The sequence below is a fragment of the Pleurodeles waltl genome, chromosome 11 (genome assembly GCF_031143425.1).
Source record: "Pleurodeles waltl isolate 20211129_DDA chromosome 11, aPleWal1.hap1.20221129, whole genome shotgun sequence".
Taxonomy (NCBI): Eukaryota; Metazoa; Chordata; class Amphibia; order Caudata; family Salamandridae; genus Pleurodeles; species Pleurodeles waltl.
The window spans coordinates 128,808,532-128,825,683 of NC_090450.1; the positions used below are offsets into that span (position 1 = coordinate 128,808,532).

Here is a 17,152-nt window from a genome sequence, read left to right on the forward strand (position 1 = left end):
CTGAAAAGTATCTAAAACACCAGTGGTTTCAATAGACACTCTGATCTGTAAACATAACCACCTTTTCTCATGCCTCACAGTGTGAAAAGCGTGGTTGTGGATCTGATGATAAATTTTCAGTATATTAATATCCAACCTGATTTTTTATTGAATGGTTCAAACAGGCCCTTTTTTATGGTCTGGCTTGGCAGCGCAGCTGTCTCCAGGCAATTATGTGAGGATCACTACAGAGGGACTTTGGCTCTGTCATGTTGGGAGCCACAAATACATGTTTTGATTAGGCAGATGTTGTGTGCTTCCACAAAAAAGTGCTTGCTCTCTATGCAGCTGTGGTCATTTTGTTTATCTATCCAGCTACCTGAGCTTGAACTGTTAAGGGGCACACACATGGCATCGGAATGATATTGAAGAATCTTAGATAACTTCATGTTTATGGCATTTTTCTTTAACAGCAGCTCAAATAGGAGGTGGGCAGTCTTTGCATGGTACCCGGGGGAAGACAATCAATACTCCAGCTAGGTAAGGAAAGATGGAGATTAATTCAGGTTCGTGCTCAATCATTCCAGTGGTTTATTGAATTAAATTTCTGACAGAAACTGGTTTAAATGTTGCAGTGGCAAGTGATTCGGCAGGATTGCTGAAGACTAGATAATTAAGTGCTGGGCCAGTCGCACCTCTTGAAGTCTTGTATTGTGTTGACCAGAAGTAATAGAGTAGCAGGTCGGAGGAAGTCACCTTGATAGAGGTGTTGTCTGGATAGGAAAAACTGCTTGCCATCCATACAAAGTCAGCAGATAAGATCTTTCTCACAATCTTGGCAGGGATACATTAATTTTGCTTTGTATATAAACTCTTGTTTGCTAGGACAAATCAAACTGACAATTATTTATGCAGTGATTAAAATAAGAAACCAGGTGCATTTCAAAGATGCAAAGATGTATAATTTGTGATCAGTCAGTTGAAAACATTGGCTTTCATTTTTTAATCCACAGCTTTGAAAATGTCACCCAATAATGTGCTATCCACTAATGCCGATGTTAGTACCACGAATAATAAATTGTGAATATTTGCTGTCCTTATCTTTAATGCCCAGCTGCTACAACTGTAGCTGAGGCCTGCACGGTTCTTTGTGTGCTAATAACAGAAAACGTTTTTGTTTTCCGTTGTCTTTTCCTTTCTTCACGTGGTAACTACCTAAAATCATGATGAAGCATATTGTTTGCATTGTAATGCGAGCAGCAGATCTGGAATATCAGGTTGCGAACTGAAAATAAAACAGGCCTCTGTTGATGTTTTCTTTAATTAGTACATTGCCACATTCAGTGTTTGCACAATCCTAGATACCAGCCTATTCTAAAATGTAAAACATGTTGCAGTGCAAATGCGGACACTTTCAACTAATGCACTCGATAGTAATAAAATCGTAATCGACTGTACGTTAACTCTTTCGTTCCTTTTTTTTGTGTTACTTCAGGTGTGTTGCTACAGTCACAACTTGTGGCAGGCGAGATTCTGCTAAAATGTATCCATCTTTGAACAAACATCTTCCTTAGAACTTTCTTCTATGAATAATGGTACTAAGGCTATTCAGGGTTTCCTCCATCAGCTTGCCCACTTCACCACTGCGCCCACCTGAAATCCTTCCTTCCAAATCCACTGCTTATTTGGTTGAAATCATAAACCAGCCAACTGTTTTCTGGAATTAAATGTAAGATGGTAAGAAGTTTGAAGTCATGGACCACAAATGAGAAACTGGACCTGCTAGAGTTTAGAAGAAAAAGGAATCAGCAACCTCTGGTCAGTTTCAGTCTCACTATGTCATAATTACCAACTTTGTTCACACTCACGGTATCACCTCACCATTAGAACTTACATTTTGGTGCCAGCTAGACCAGATATTTGTGCCTGTACACAGTGCATATTGGGCACAAAAGGAGGCCTGACAAAAATGCTCAGACTAGCCCCACTTACTTTATTTCCTTTCACTCACTGCCTCTTTCCTTCCATTCCTTCTCTCCTTTTTAGTGACTTTCTCTCAACTCCTGCCTTCCTTCCTCTGTCTCTTGAAGCGTCCCTGTTCCTGCTGCATTTAACCTCTGGGAGCTGGGGAAAAGTGACACAAGAACCAGTAAGGGCCCTTGACTTTCAAAATTCACCCCTAAGGGCTCCAGCCCGGTGTAATAAAAGGCCTGTCGGGCCCTACCTGTAAGGAGTTTGCGTGTCGATATGCTGCTGTCCCTCCAGTTTGGCCAAGTATCCACTGCTGACTGCTGAAATACATGACTGCCTAAAAAAAGGCAACCACAGTGTCACATATATGATGGTGCCCATGCTTGGGCACTGGCAGCTTTCCCAGTCTTTGCTGCTACAGTTACTCAGACTATTGGAAACTTCTTCTTACAAGTGGAATGTGATCGGCCTTCTCTTATACAGGCCTGTGCTACCCATGTCCTGCAGAAAAGCAACATTTGACATCAGGATACTGTCAGCTTAATCTACCACTGATGTAGCAGTATTGAGTAAATCTATGGCGAAGACTATTACTAAATAACTACACTCATTATATATTTTTTTTTTATCCAGTGCGATGCCCTAAGAGGGAGGCCGGTGGAAAGATGAGGTTTTTGAGATATCATCTTTCAGTAAGGACCTCTGTCTTTTACAAGCGCATCTTGGCGAACTACACATTGCTAAAAAAATAAGCCCAGGGACCTGGCACTGGACCTTACGAATGCCAATATAGGGACTGATGCCAGGTTTGCTACAACTTGCATGAAGACCTAGTTTCCTTTGTTGCCACACATTTCTGTAATGTTCTTGATGCTTAGTTTCATTGGAGAAACAATGTTTAAGATGTACGGAAGACCCACTTGTTACTAGATTCACTGTTCTATGATTAACATGAAGGACTCACCTGAGTTTTATGTATCAACTTCGGCGTTGTGCTACTTGTTCACCCAAAGATCGTTTTTTCCAACATCAAAAAACTTCCCACTGAGGAGATAATTTCGGGACAAGTTAGCAGCAAGGAGAGGGTTAATCAAACTGTAAGCTGTACCTATAGTGTAATTGCACCCCACTCATGCAGAAATACGTAGTGGTCAGGGGAGCGCGATCTGTTACACGTTGGTCTCCGTTCGCTTGCCTTTAAAAATATATAGCACATGGTATTCTGTAATCCCTATATAAACGGCAGTCTCTAATTTCTTAATAATACATGGGATTCTGCAATCCCTGTATAAACACCCCCTTTTTTTTATAATCGGCGACTTGTGACACACCCTGTTGCCAATTATAAAGAAAAGACTTCAGAATCGACTGTTATAAGTTATTACAGTCGAGTTCTGAAGTCACAGCGCCTGCTGCCAGAGCCAGCAGCCACTAAGTAAGAGGTAAATCAGGTCAAGGAGCATAATTAAGGAAGCTGAAAGATGTCATTTTTCTGCTGTATTTCAATATCTTGCAATAACAAGCAGAGAAAATACATTTATTTTGTTCACTCCTTAGAGAGAAGGTAGAATCTTTTTACATGTTTCCACACATTAAGAGTTACTGCAGCTTTTTTTTAAACTGACTTGTATTGAACTTTTCTAACATCTGTTTGCAACAAATATCTAACAGGTTTTTGATGTGTTTAATTTTGCTCTATGTTTGCAAACATACTTGCTTTTTCTTATGAAAGAGCTATACACCAAGTTTTTAAAGTGGTTTGTGGGAAAGATGATTGATGGTGCGACCATGTATTATATGGGATTAAGTATCCCCTGGTGCACATGATAAGGATATTGCAAGCCACCAGAGTTCCAAAGCCTTATAAAGGAACTGTGCCTTCCACCTTGGTGACTTGCAGTATGCTTATAGTGTACTGAAGGGGGTGGCTTGTGATGCACCCAGTCACTGATTTTTAAAGGAAGGACATCATAACCTGACTATTACAAGTTATTACAGGTGTGTTCTGGAGTCACCATGACTTCTGCCTGCAGCCGAGGTGAACAGCAGGTCAGGTCACAAGCAGCTGTTTAAAGCAGCAAAAATTATAAGTTGCTATTCTTTCTTTTGCTAAATTTTAATAGGTTACAATGACAAGCAGAGTGAACATGTTTATTCTTTGCACTCCTTAAAGTGCAAAAAGCTAGAACATTTCTGCATGTCGCTATACATTCCGAGCTACTGAATTTATTAAAACTGACTTGTATTGAACTGTTTCTAATATCTATTTGCAAGAAATATATAGAAGATTTACGATGTGTTTAATTTTGCCATAGAGGTTTTATTTTTATTCTTCATGTTTAGCAACATGCTTGCTCTTTTATAGGAAATAAGCTAAGCACCAAGGTTTTAAGTGGTTTGTGGGACAAGTGATGGGTTGACTGTGTATTATATGAGATAATGTACCCCCTGGCATACATGATAAGGACATTCTAGCTCACCTCAGATTTCCATAACCTTATAATGGAACTTTGCATTTGGCCTTGTTCCTCTGTATGTCAATGGAACTCCTCAGTGACTTGCAATATCGTTAAAATGTACTGTAGGGGATACTTTATTCCTTATATAATCGGTGACTTGTGATACACCCAGTCATCGATTTTAAAAAGAGAAGACGTCAGAACCCGACTATTATAAGTTATTACAGTTGAGTTCTCATGCCACAATGTCTTCTGCCTTCACCCGAGGTCTAGTTACTCTATATGGTTATGGAACTCTTCTGTGACTTTCATTATTCTTATAATGCATGGTGGGGGTACTTTATCTCTCATATAATGTGGGTAGGGATGGATCAATGAGACTTGCATGGTGCCTTTGGTATGAGGCACTCTTGGTTTTGTCTTTAACTTATCTGATGCCTCCCTTCTCCTCAAGACCCCCATATAGTTGAGAGAGCATCCCATGGGAGACATGTGGATTGGGGAGAGGCATTACTAAGTAAATGTGAGACTTACCAACCAGTATTTCTCTGTTAGCCTTAAGGCATTGAATAGCATCAAAGATTATACTTACATGATATTTTTATGCACTAAGCCGTCAAAAACATTAAATACTGACGCTAACAAATGGTAGAAAAGAAAGACATACGTGAAGTTTCCAACTTTTTTTGCTAAGTAATTTTGGTGCTGTGCATAACATTTACATATATACAACATATTTACAAATGACACCCAAACAATTCGATATTGATTTGAGTCAAAGGGGTTGGCATAACTTGTTCTTTCTCTTTCTAGCTGAAGAACATTCTAAGACTAGTGATGTAACAGAACCATCCACATCAGGTATATCATAACATAGTTAACTTTTATTCAAATTACATTGGTATTGATATATTTCATTTTAATTTTTTCTTTTGTCTGATGTCTTTAGAATCTGCTGGCCAGACTCTGTGTGAGCGTTGCAAAAATAAACATGTGAGTACATTTGCCTCGTCATTTATTATTAACCTAGTTTTTTAATTTTTGACATTTATTAAATGTTTTTTTTCAGTGCCTGCTGAGTGAAAAGGAAAAGGCAGTACCAAGAAAACTGGCAATGGGAGAATTCTTGTAGGTATAGTTGGAATTATGTAATAAATATTTTTGATCTTTTGAGTTTGGCCTATTTCCTCTTGATGGCTTCAGTAGTAGCTTTGGCTCTGTAGAGAGGTAGAAAAGTTATACTATCAGAATATTGTTTTTAAATATTGTGCTAAAATATTGCTGCCAAAATATCATTTAGCACAGTGGTTCCCAACCTGTGGTCCGGGGACCCCTGGGGTTCCGCGAAACCTACCCAGGGGGTCCGCGACTGCTTAGAAAATGTAATAATTTCAACAGTTAGGTCCCCTGCTTTGCATAATGACTCAGTGGGGGGTCCCCACATTCCAATAACGATTCAGTGGGGGTCCCGGGTTCCAGTATTGATAAAGTGGGGGTCCACAGAAGTCAAAAGGTTGGGAACCACTGATCTAGCACAATCTTGTGCAGGTAGGTATATGTAGGTACTTGTAGATTTACAACTCTTGACCACTTATAAGAACCTGGATGATGCGTCTCTCTTTAAGGTATGCAGATATAGAGTTAAGGACAGTAAAATGTATACTTGCCTGTGTGTTCTCAGCACAGTATTGTGATACTCCATGTTTTGGCTAGCACATTTTATAGAAAAATATTTTAGACACATTTTTCTCACATATTGCAGATAGATAGGTATGAAGCATCTTCCAGGGATGCCACTAGGCCTGAATTCTAAACATGTCTACAAAGAACGCACATCTTTCTCCTACCCAAAGTCTGACTCATTCAGGGACCTTTTATGCCCCTCCTCAATCCCTCCACACTTCAATGTTACTCTCTTCTCTGTTTCTATATAAACATCCCATCTCTATAATGCTACATGTCTTTTACTTCTCTTTCTCTTTCTGCTCTCTGTTCCCCCTTCAGACAAAGATTGAGTTTTGCAACCTGTATAACATTTATTATTGTTTTTCAAGATTTTGGTATATACTCTACCCTTAGACAGTTTTTTAACATTACTTTAAAAAGTATCTTTGACAAATCATTACATTTATTAAATGGCTGTATTATATCTATTGAGTATCACATTAGTGGCTGTTTGAGGCCATGTCTTGTACCTCTACAAGTAGCAAAATATCTTCCTGCATGGCTAAGCTATGTGCCACTTTCCTGTACTATTCTTCTAGTCTAGGTAATTTCAAATCCTACAAGAACAAATCTATACCTTCAACAATTACCTCAAGCTCTTTGCAATATAACTTCTTATCATAGCAGAGGGAATCAAATCAATAATTTCCTTAACTAGCCTTACCCTTTCAAATCTATCCTTAATACCCAGAATAAAATTAGACTTTACAATCCTCATCAATGTATCCTGCATTCTGTTGGCTTTCTCTACATGAGAAATTGTGCCTACTCTTAGCTAATAAAAACTAGTCTTTACCACTAAGACTTTAATAATCATAGCCTTCAAATTAATTTGCTTGGCCTCCATACTTTGTATATGGGGTAAAACCTGCACACTTTGTGCAATCAAATGCATCTTTTTTTACTTGTTTGCCAAATCCAACATATCAGCCTGACCCTAATGAATGCTTGCTTGGCATGAGATTCCACTAAGCAAAAATACATCCCAAAAATTGTCTGTAGCCTTGGTTATTTTATAATAAATGTTTTTTTTGTGTCTACATTTTCTTAGCCTTAATAGACTTGGTACACAAAATATAGACCTTAAACATCTCATTATTAAACAATCATTCTCAAAGCCAATATGTCTCACTGGTTTTAGAAAAGCAGTGGCATTCATATTTTCATACACTTCAAAAGCTGCAGTCAACTCTTTTCAAATGTAGGCTGCAATACCTTAGGCTGTTACTAGGGAGATAAAAACACAACATGTCCCTTTTTCACAAAACCTCCATCTCACAGAAGATCTAAGATATGTGTGCTGCGGAGGTGGAGGTAGTTATGGTACTTGTGCTAGGCATTTGAGGCATGGTAGGTTTTGTATGATATTATCAGCTAGGTATGGTAACAAAGATTTGCTAGGTAAGGGAATTTTGGTATGGTAGGTATGTCTGATAGTTATGGTGCATATGTTAGGTAGCTATATGGTAGGTAGGCACGTGTGGTAGGTAGGTAGGTATGGTAAGGGTTGTCTGACATTACAACGCATGCTTTTCCCAGGCATACCATGTAGATTTTACCATGCGTGCCTTCAGCACACTAGCCATTTCCATGTATTTATGTATGTATATTACCTACTAGCTGTTGCCAGTAGGTAGTCATAGTTGGGACCTAGTTTCCATAGGAAAAGCATTATGGGCTTCACTAATAACTTTGGTTCTGTTTAACGAATCTTCATGAAAATTTCAAAACTGGTTAGCCACTCGCTTCAGGTGCTGTCTTGGAAGTTTCGGGAGGATTCGCGAAGCAGGTCCAAGAAAAAGGTAGGGTCCCTATCATATTTTCCCCATAGATATTTTAGGCACAATTATGGCTGAACAGAATTACACCAAATTTGACAGAAAGATAGATCTTGGCCCAGGAGGAGTACTTTTTCTTATTTGGTTCAGTAGTTTTTGAGTTATTAAAGAAAATGATTTATCTATATCTAGGGACGCAAATCCTCCCCAATCCGACAGATCTCATGGTGAGATCTGACTGGCTGTCAACACTTCAACCAGAAAGTGTTGGCAGCCATCTTTGGACTCAGGACTCAGCCCCCTCCCCAGGCCAATTTCAGCTCTGGGGACTCCATCCCCTTGGGCCCAGCCTCTTGAGATATTGGGAGGTGAGCACCCTCTCGGCCACAGGGCCCAATGATGCCTAAAAGTGGTATAGTGGCTGCATAGCCTCTGTCCGAAGCCAATAATGGCGCTGGGGACCCCCATCCCCAGGGCCAACTCCAGCTATGTCCTGCGGTGCCTACCCTTGAGACATAGCGGTTTACCTGCCTACACTGGTATGGGCAGTGAAACCAGAGTGTAATCTTGCTTAGCAGGAGCAATTTTAACTAAGGGCCTGATTAAGAGTTTGTCGGAGGGGGTTACTCCGTCACAAACGTGACGGATATCCTGTCCGCCCTATTACAATCCCATAATAACTTACGGAGATCGTAATATGGCGGGTGGGATATACTTCATGTTTGTGACAGCGTAATCCATCTGCCAAACTCTAAATGAGGCCCTAAGTCTCTGCCAGCTGGTAGGAACACTAAAAATGCTTCCGCCCGCTGGTTTTCATTTGCTTCCTGCCTGCTGTGAAGTTGGCAGGGAAACACAAGAAAAGATTGTTCCTGCCCACAGGGAGCAGCTTTTGTCAGGTGCCCCACGCAGGCAAGAGCACAGTCGGCTTCTTCTGAAGGCAGGGAGCCGGCAGTGACTGCGGTGCATTGGGGCTCCCCTCTGTGACCTTCAACAAAGAGGCAGTGGATGACCTGAGTGGGCTTCAGAGCAACCACCATTTACTAGCCGGGGTCTGGGGATGGTGTCTTTGGGGTACATTTTGGCCCGGGGTATTGGGCTGCATTTCCCATTCCCCAGTCATATACTGGCTGGGTCCCGGGAAATGGATCCCTGGGGTCAATACCGGCCTAGGGAAAAGGGCTGTGTGCTCCCCCTTTTATAAAATGGCCGGACCCCTGGGCCAAAATCTACCCTGGATGGGGGGACGTGCAGTCTCGCTTAGCAATTAATAATAAGATAGGCCCCGGGGAACGGGGCCCCGTGGCCCAAATATGGGCCTGGGGAGAGAGCTGAGTGCCCCCTCCCACTTTCTAATATGGCCACGCCCCGGGAGATGGGCTCCCTGGGGACAGAAATCGGCCCAGAGAGGGGCTCTGTGTCCACTTCCCCTTATACAGTAAGGCCGGACCCCAGGAGACAGGGTCCCCAGGGCCGAAATCGGTGGGGTGAGGGGGACTGCGCGTCTTATAGTTACCTTAGGGCACAAGTTATAACTTCTTGAGATAAGTATATCTATAACTGCGAATTTCTATGGTTTTGTGTTTATAAAACCTGAACCTAACTATAACGTCCCTGTAACCTTTGGTCTTTATAGTAAATATATATATGTACATATCTGTAATTTCCCTGCTGGCCCAGTGGGGGAGTGACCACGGTGGGGAGCCCCAACACCCTCCGGCCCCAGCCAGTACCATACTGGGTGTTCCTGGGTGGATCAGCATTTTATTATAGCCTCCTGCCTGGTAGAAGCAAAGTTCTGTTCCCTGCCCAAGAGTCTGTGGGCAGGGTATCCCCGCACTCTCCCAGGTAGGGAACAACAGTGTCCTCGGTTGCGCTTCCTAGGACACTGCAGAGAGCCCAGGTTGATGGGGTTCTCAGGGCTGATACTGGCTCAGGAGGGGGGCCACACTCCCCCCCTCTCCTTTCACTACTACACCAGGCCCCCGGAAATCATGTCTCCAGGGAAGTAATCGGCCTAGGGAGGCCGCCGTGTGAACCCCTCCCCATTCACAATTATGCCGTGCCCCTGGGGATGGGGACCCTTAGGTCATATTCGGCTCGGGAGTGGGCCTGCATGCCTCCTCACTTGTTGCAATATGTATTTTCAATTACTCCTGAGCCCTGGTCTATCCAGGGGCACTTTTAATAAGAAAGTGAATGGCCAGGTTTTTAATCTTTCTTCTTTTCTTTTTGGCTGCGATCCAACATTAGTACCGTGGGATCTGTTATAACATAAGCTTATGCAAATGTTGATGTGGGACACCGTACTTAGTATCACTGTTGGTATGCCATACCACCAGATGCACGATCTAGAATTTTGACAGAATGGTAGCAGAGACTGACAAAAGAGGACTTCCAGGTTATTGTTCCTGTTGACTCAAGTGTGTTGATTACTTAATAAACACATGAACCTTTGTCTGAGTGAATGGAGTATCATAAAGGGAAAAAAAATCCCATTTTTAAAACAATTCTGGCCCCAGGAGGGTGCTTAAAAGGGATGGGGGTAGGAAAACCCTACACTGTCCCCTCATACTGTTTTTTTTAGCATTTTCAAGACAGAGGACAAATAACATTTTTGTTCCTGTTGCAGTCAGCAAAAGAGATTGCTTACTCTCGTGGGACCCTCACTCTCACTGGAAGGAGGTGGCCAAAGGGTAGTAAGCCCCCTAGTCCAGTCAGAACATTTTGAAGTTTGAAGCTGTGCTCGTGGGACCCGTGGGAGAGTCCCACAAACCCAACTGGCCAGATATACAAATATGTTTGAGGCTTAATATCTGGACAACTAATTAACAGACTTACACAAGAAGCAGGATTCCTGGACTAAGATCTAGCTTCCTGCGAAATAGTGGTGTAATTCCATTCATCAGTTTTCGACCCCATCTCATTACAAAGCAATCTGTAGAAAATGCATGGAGTTTTTTTTGCTTTGATAGCCCCCGCTATACGGATCACCGCAAAACATTCCAGGAAGGAGGTGATCAAAAACACTTTTTTGGAAAAGTTTTGTGTAGATCCCACAAACAGCGCCAAAGTTATTAGCAAACCAATAAAGTCCAGTGGAACTGCAGACTTTATTATCACTCTAACGTTTCCATTTGTAACCTTACGACTCATAATCATCTTTAGACATTTCTCTCTTCTACAAACAGTAAGCCAAAATACCCAGAAGTGTTGCTCACTAGGTCTCAAAAAAGGATCTGAAAATAATTATTAAGTAGTAATGGTGAAAAACAAATGTTTGCTTGTTTGTTCTATCACAAGAAGTGAGAGGCTTTACATCTTTTTTGTAATTACAACAATGCTCCTGCATAGAAACTGAAGAAATACTTATTATCTGTAATAAATGCTTCATATTATCTGCCAAAGAATACAGCCAAATTTTATTTTCAATATTTCTTGTTGCAGTTTGATGTTGGATGGTGAAGGGATTTACCAGTGTACAGAAACAGGCTTGATATTTGAAGTGTCCAAAAAAGTTAATATAAAATATTCAGTGTTGTCGTGGAGCAAGTTTGAAAGATATGTAAAGAAGCCATGGACAGTGGGTGGCCCAATCTTTGATGTCAAATGTGACTCATCCATTCTGCAATCTATTCAGTTCCCCCACTCCATTTGCCTGGGTGGTAAGTAGTGGCAGGATTTACCTTTGCCAATAAATTTCATGATTGGTTACAGAAGTTAGGAAACATAATATCTTTGTCAATATTTTTGCAGATCAACAACATGACATAACATTTAAGGTTTTACACGTTCATGGTACATTGTCTGAAATCGAGCCTTCAGTAGATCATTCAGCTACCCATGTAAAATGGCGTGTGAGTTCACTTTCGCCGGTGGGACCCCTCATACAGACATCAGAATCAGTACATCATCACGGGGTTGTCATTCTCTACAAAGTTATTGATACCCACCCATCCTTATCGTTTCGAGTGTACCTTGCTATTAATAATGACTCATTTATTAAGGTAAGATTGTTTTCTGTGATGTTACATTCAGATGCTTAATTATATTAAACCCACCTTTTGCCTTTTCTTTACCAGTGATCAGCTTTTTTATGCCTTCTTAGGTAGCACAATGCCACCTCTTATTTCATTCTAAATCAAACTGCCCTGTCCTTGTGAAATCCTTCTGCTGATATTGTTGCGTTACGGAGAAGACTCTTGCTTATATTCTTTATTAGTATTGTTACATTTGTTTGTTTAATGGCTATGTTGTGTCTTCTTTTTTGTAGCTTTTTATTGCTTTGATGTGCTCTGGAGAGGGATTTCTTCCACACTTTCGAGGTATACATAGTCTCCTGCCTGAATATCAACTCCACAAAATCAAGGAGCACAGTATTGTGATGGTACGCGTATGGATGTGGAGTTAGGGATACTAAATCCATATATACCTATATTCACACAAAAAATCCAAAGATTATAGGGACGTTGTAGTGGGGTTCAGATTTTATACACACAAAACCACTGAAAATTAGCCGCTGTAGTTACACTTATTTAAATAAGCTATAACTTGTGCCCTAAGGGTACCTATGACCAGTGCCCTCACCATGCACTGCTAATTACCCCACATATTACATCCGTCATGACATATTCTATGAAGTCATTGATAATATCATGGCAACATTTGTAATAAAGTTATTGATGAAAAAACTGTGCATTGTGGGGCGCTCGAGGTATAGTTACCTCACAAGTCATAGTTTTTTGAGATAAGTATAACTAAAACTGCTAAATTTCGATGGTTTTGTGTGTATAAAATCTAAACCTTACTGTAAGGTCCCTGAAAACTTTATTTATTCTTAACTATAACATCACTGTAAACTTAGTTTTTTTCAAAGAATTTCTAGTTTTTTTTTTACGTAAAGTAATATTTAGTTACCATACATTAATCAAACTGTTACTGTGCATGGCGTTTGGCTGTGTTCAGTGGAAGGCTAGATGCAGGGCCTGGCCGCAGGCCCTGCGGCCAGTCCTCCGCCATGCTGCCAACCCCACGTATGGGTGTGAGAGGTTGTCTGATTGGTTGTGTGGGTGTATAAGTGGGTGTGAAAGTGTGTGAGTGGGGGTATAAGTGGCTGTGTGTGTGGCCGTGTGGGTCTATGATTGGGTGTGAAAGTAGTTTTGTGGGTCTAAGAGTTGGCGTGTGATTTTGTGAATTGGTCTGTGAGTGAGTCTGTGGGTGGGTGTATTTATTTTTAATTGGGGTTTGGACCCACAGATTTGTCACAGATTAACACAGGGGGCTGTGCTGAGCACCACAGAGGATCTGTGGATCCTCCTTCACCACAAATATAATGTTGTTGGGCAGTTTCTTGCTCATGAACGGTCCCTCAGAGACCCTTCCATCAGTCGCATGGGTTCAGGGAACCTATACCCTGACCTCTTCTATCAGTTTTCACTTTTAGTTATTCTGTTGGGAACCATGTCCACATTGAGAAAATGATAGTTGCAACTTTCCTGTGCCAGGTTGTGGCCAGCCAATCACGGCTTTGCTGTTGGAGTGCGGATCAGTGGATCTGTGGTGGATCCAGGTCTTTAAATATACATAAATCTTTTTTCTTTAAGAACTCCAAAACTTCTGAACACATTTACACTAAATTACAAAAGTGATCTTTCTGTGCCAAGATCCAGCTTTCTGACAAATTTGGTATAATTCCGTTCAGCAATTTGGGCTCCAGGTTGTCTAAAATCCCTGTGGAAAATTCCATGAGGAAAATGCATTTTGGGAACCCTCTTTTTCTCAGCCCCCGCTTGACGAATCACCTCAAAAATTTCCAGACAGCAGAAGAATTGACCATTACCCTAGTTTTGAAAATGTTGTGAAGATTTATCAAACGGCACCAAAGTTATTAGCAAAATACAAAAATGTATTTCGTATGGAAACTTGGTATTACCTGTAACTACCTACTGGTGACTCCAAGTAGGTCATGTAACTATTTTCAAAACATTGTGCTATCACTAGAGATGGGGCACAAATTCTGCTCTGCCGATGGAGTTTGCCAAATTTCACCCACTTGTGTTCCACTTTGAGTGCGTAGTTCCGGCAAAACTCTGGTGCTTTTTCTCACATGTGGCTCAACAATGTTAAGTTGGCGAGTGAGAATTTGTATCCCCTAGCATGATTTGCATGTGCTAGAATTTCTCCTGGCAAGAGTTCTTAAAGCGGACAGTCGCTGTAGGTCAGGTTTTGAGAAAGCTGCTGCTTGTCTAGAATATCCATTTGAGTGGCAGAAAAAAGCAGTGCCGTGTGGCGCACCGCGTGGTGCTGTTCACGCTGATTTCACAGCACGGAAGAAGCTCCCAGTGCTAAAAATCAGTGCAAGCAGCGCAACATGCCCGATTTCACCCGCCTGCGTAATTCTGCGGATTCCCCGTACAGCTCTGATGATATACGTTTATGACCAAGGTATACAAATTTGGAGGTAAAACAGTATATCCATACTTAGCTGCATTTACCTGCTTTCACATTATTGTGGTAATCAATATTGTGAAGTCCATATTTTGGCAGGGTGATATTTTATCACTCAACATGCATATATCTGAGAGTGTACGTTTCGATGTCTGCCCAAACTGTAGCTTGCCTAATGTTTTTTCAGCTTTGCAGGGTTCTGCAGAAGAGAAATCTAGTACTTGCTGATAGGAACTCTCATACAACAGGAGAAGAGTGCTCGGAGGCACAGTGCTGTATAGAATGCTGGGATACAACCCGCACATGGTCACTAACTTACTCTCTTGGTTGTCCCCTTTATTACAGAATCATGATAAGTATTTAGTGATTGTCGACTTCAACCTACATTATGAGAACCCTGATAACCCAATACACAGATGATTAGAGAGCAACATGGATATTTTCTAGCTTAAAAAAATGGGGACAGATTTATGGAAAGTGGCGCTGCACCGAGTGCAGCGCCACTTTCCCAGTGCATCTTAGCACCACCCTACCGCCACCACGTGTGCGTCATATTTAAAGTAAGGCACACCATGGCGCAGGGTAGGGGACAATAGCATAATTTCTTATGATGCTATTGATGTACTCTGCAGGAGTAGCGCCAAAATATCGGCACTACTCCTGCAGAGTACATACGGGCCCCATTCTAAAGAATGGAAGCCCCCTTTTAATGCCTGCTCTTGAGCAGGGGTTAAAAGTGCAGTAAAAAATGGCGCAAATAAATCTCATTGATTTCCTTACTCCATTTTTCCGGCTCTCCTAATGGGGGAACGCTCCCCCTTTGCTTACATTATGCCTGACGCAGGCATAATGTAGCACAAAGGTTTACAGAGTGACACAATGCATGCATTGCGACACTCTGTAAATACAGTGTAGGGATTTCTGCCTCGTTGGGCCACATTAACGTAAAAAATAATGACGTTAATGTGGCGCAAGGTGGCACTAGGGCATTATAAATATGTCTCTGGACCAATGCATATCGCAGGGCACGCCTTGACCTATAGTTTACTAATATAGAGCACACCACAATCTATAACATCAGCCCCGTTCTCTAAACATATCATTCAATTCATACTGATGCTGACATTAAGTCAAAATAAATACATTAGTCCTTGCCCCCCCTCAGAAGAGTTTGGAGTAAGTTAAACTCTGAACTAGTCCTAGACCAATTCACCCCACCACTGCCTGATAGCATATTTAGAGAAGGTTAATTTAAGCCATTGTTAATTCTCTGAATAATTGTCCCCCATTGAAAGCGGCCAAAAGTAAGTGTGTGTCTTTGTCTAAAAAATGGTACTCACCTGAGCTAAGATCATTAGGCCTTGAGCCAACCATGTTATCGGTACCACTTGGGGGGAGGGGTTCTAATATGATTTATTGGCAAAGTATGGATGCCTAGAGATGGAAAATATGTGATAGCTAGTCATAACTCTTTGTCTTTTGTGAGTTACCACTCCACTCCCAAGATACCCAAGATACCTTAATGTAAATGGATTTTTCATAATTTGTATTATTTTGAATTGTAATAATACAAATTGCAACTACAGTAAATGTGATTATATAATAGTAATTATGATTATATTAAGTACACCAAGTAACATTTATACATAATAAATTTTTCCGGAGCTGATGGTGAATGACCGTGCAACATCATGAAGAAGACTGAAACAACCACATCCTGTCCCTCTGATCCCCAGTGTATAATTAATTTATGGTCAAGTGTCAAAACTGGAGTTACACTGACAAGCCTGCAGGACTCCTCATCATGGAAAACTTTGTTAGAGGCGGCTCAAGTAAGGAATCACATTTCACTGTTAGACTTTACAAGAAATGTGGAAAGCAACAAGGTGAAGCAAGTGTCAGTGATGATGCTGGATCGAGTGAGTACACGAGTAAACAATTAAACAGACGATCATCATTAAGGTCAAACGTGTATGCTGAAGAATGTATATTTTGTGGAAAGATAAAATGCTATAGGGGAACATCAATGTGTGGGAAATTAATCAAAGCCGCAGAGCTTAGAGTTGACAAAAGGCTTCGAGAGTGTGCAACCATTAATTGTGATTTAAAAGTCTTAGCAGTTTGTAGTAGGGATATAGTGGCTGCAGAAGCACATTATCATGCTTCTTGTTATAGGAACTTTACAAGGGTTGAAGCAAAGGAGGAAGATCATGCATCTAGCATTCTAACTGATGAGCACTACAAAACTATGAGAGATTCAGCATCTGATTACCTATTTCAATACATTCGAACTGTGATTATTCCTAACAAAGAGGTAACACATGTGACTACTCTCACTGAAAGGCTTGAAACCCTCATGACATGCAGAGGAATACAGGGAATAGATGAATCAACCAAGAAACAAATTAGATGAAAATTGGACTGCAAGTTTGGTGACAGCCTCCACATATTCCCAGACAACCAAGAAAATTGATTGGCCCAGCCTGAGAGTGTCATACCATAGGACGTTGTAAGAGAAAACCAGAGTTTGAAAAGATAATTATCAGTTTTAAATGTTAAGGCAACAGACATGAACAAGATCATTGATCAAACATCATCGCACATAAGAAAAATGATGAAAACAAACTTGACATCAACACCATGGCCATATCACCTATTTGACGTTGATAAAAATTAATTTACAATGCCTGATAACCTTAAACAGTTCCTATTAGGATTTCTGACTGGGGATTCAGAAAACACAAAGCTGTCTAAAAGGGTCATCTTACTTATGCAATCATTTAGTCAGGATAT

General features: G+C 41.0%; 1 protein-coding gene across 2 annotated transcripts in view; it reads left to right on the plus strand.

Annotated features, from left to right (window-relative positions):
- Positions 1-17,152, plus strand: part of LOC138265492 (uncharacterized) — a 190,035-nt gene that overhangs the window by 96,548 nt on the left and 76,335 nt on the right. For both annotated transcript variants that reach the window (XM_069213259.1, XM_069213258.1), the window contains 5 exons: positions 5,223-5,270; positions 5,359-5,402; positions 5,479-5,537; positions 11,360-11,577; positions 11,669-11,919. In XM_069213259.1, the coding sequence (XP_069069360.1) occupies positions 5,223-5,270; positions 5,359-5,402; positions 5,479-5,537; positions 11,360-11,577; positions 11,669-11,919 (620 nt within the window). The remainder of the gene's footprint in view (positions 1-5,222; positions 5,271-5,358; positions 5,403-5,478; positions 5,538-11,359; positions 11,578-11,668; positions 11,920-17,152) is intronic.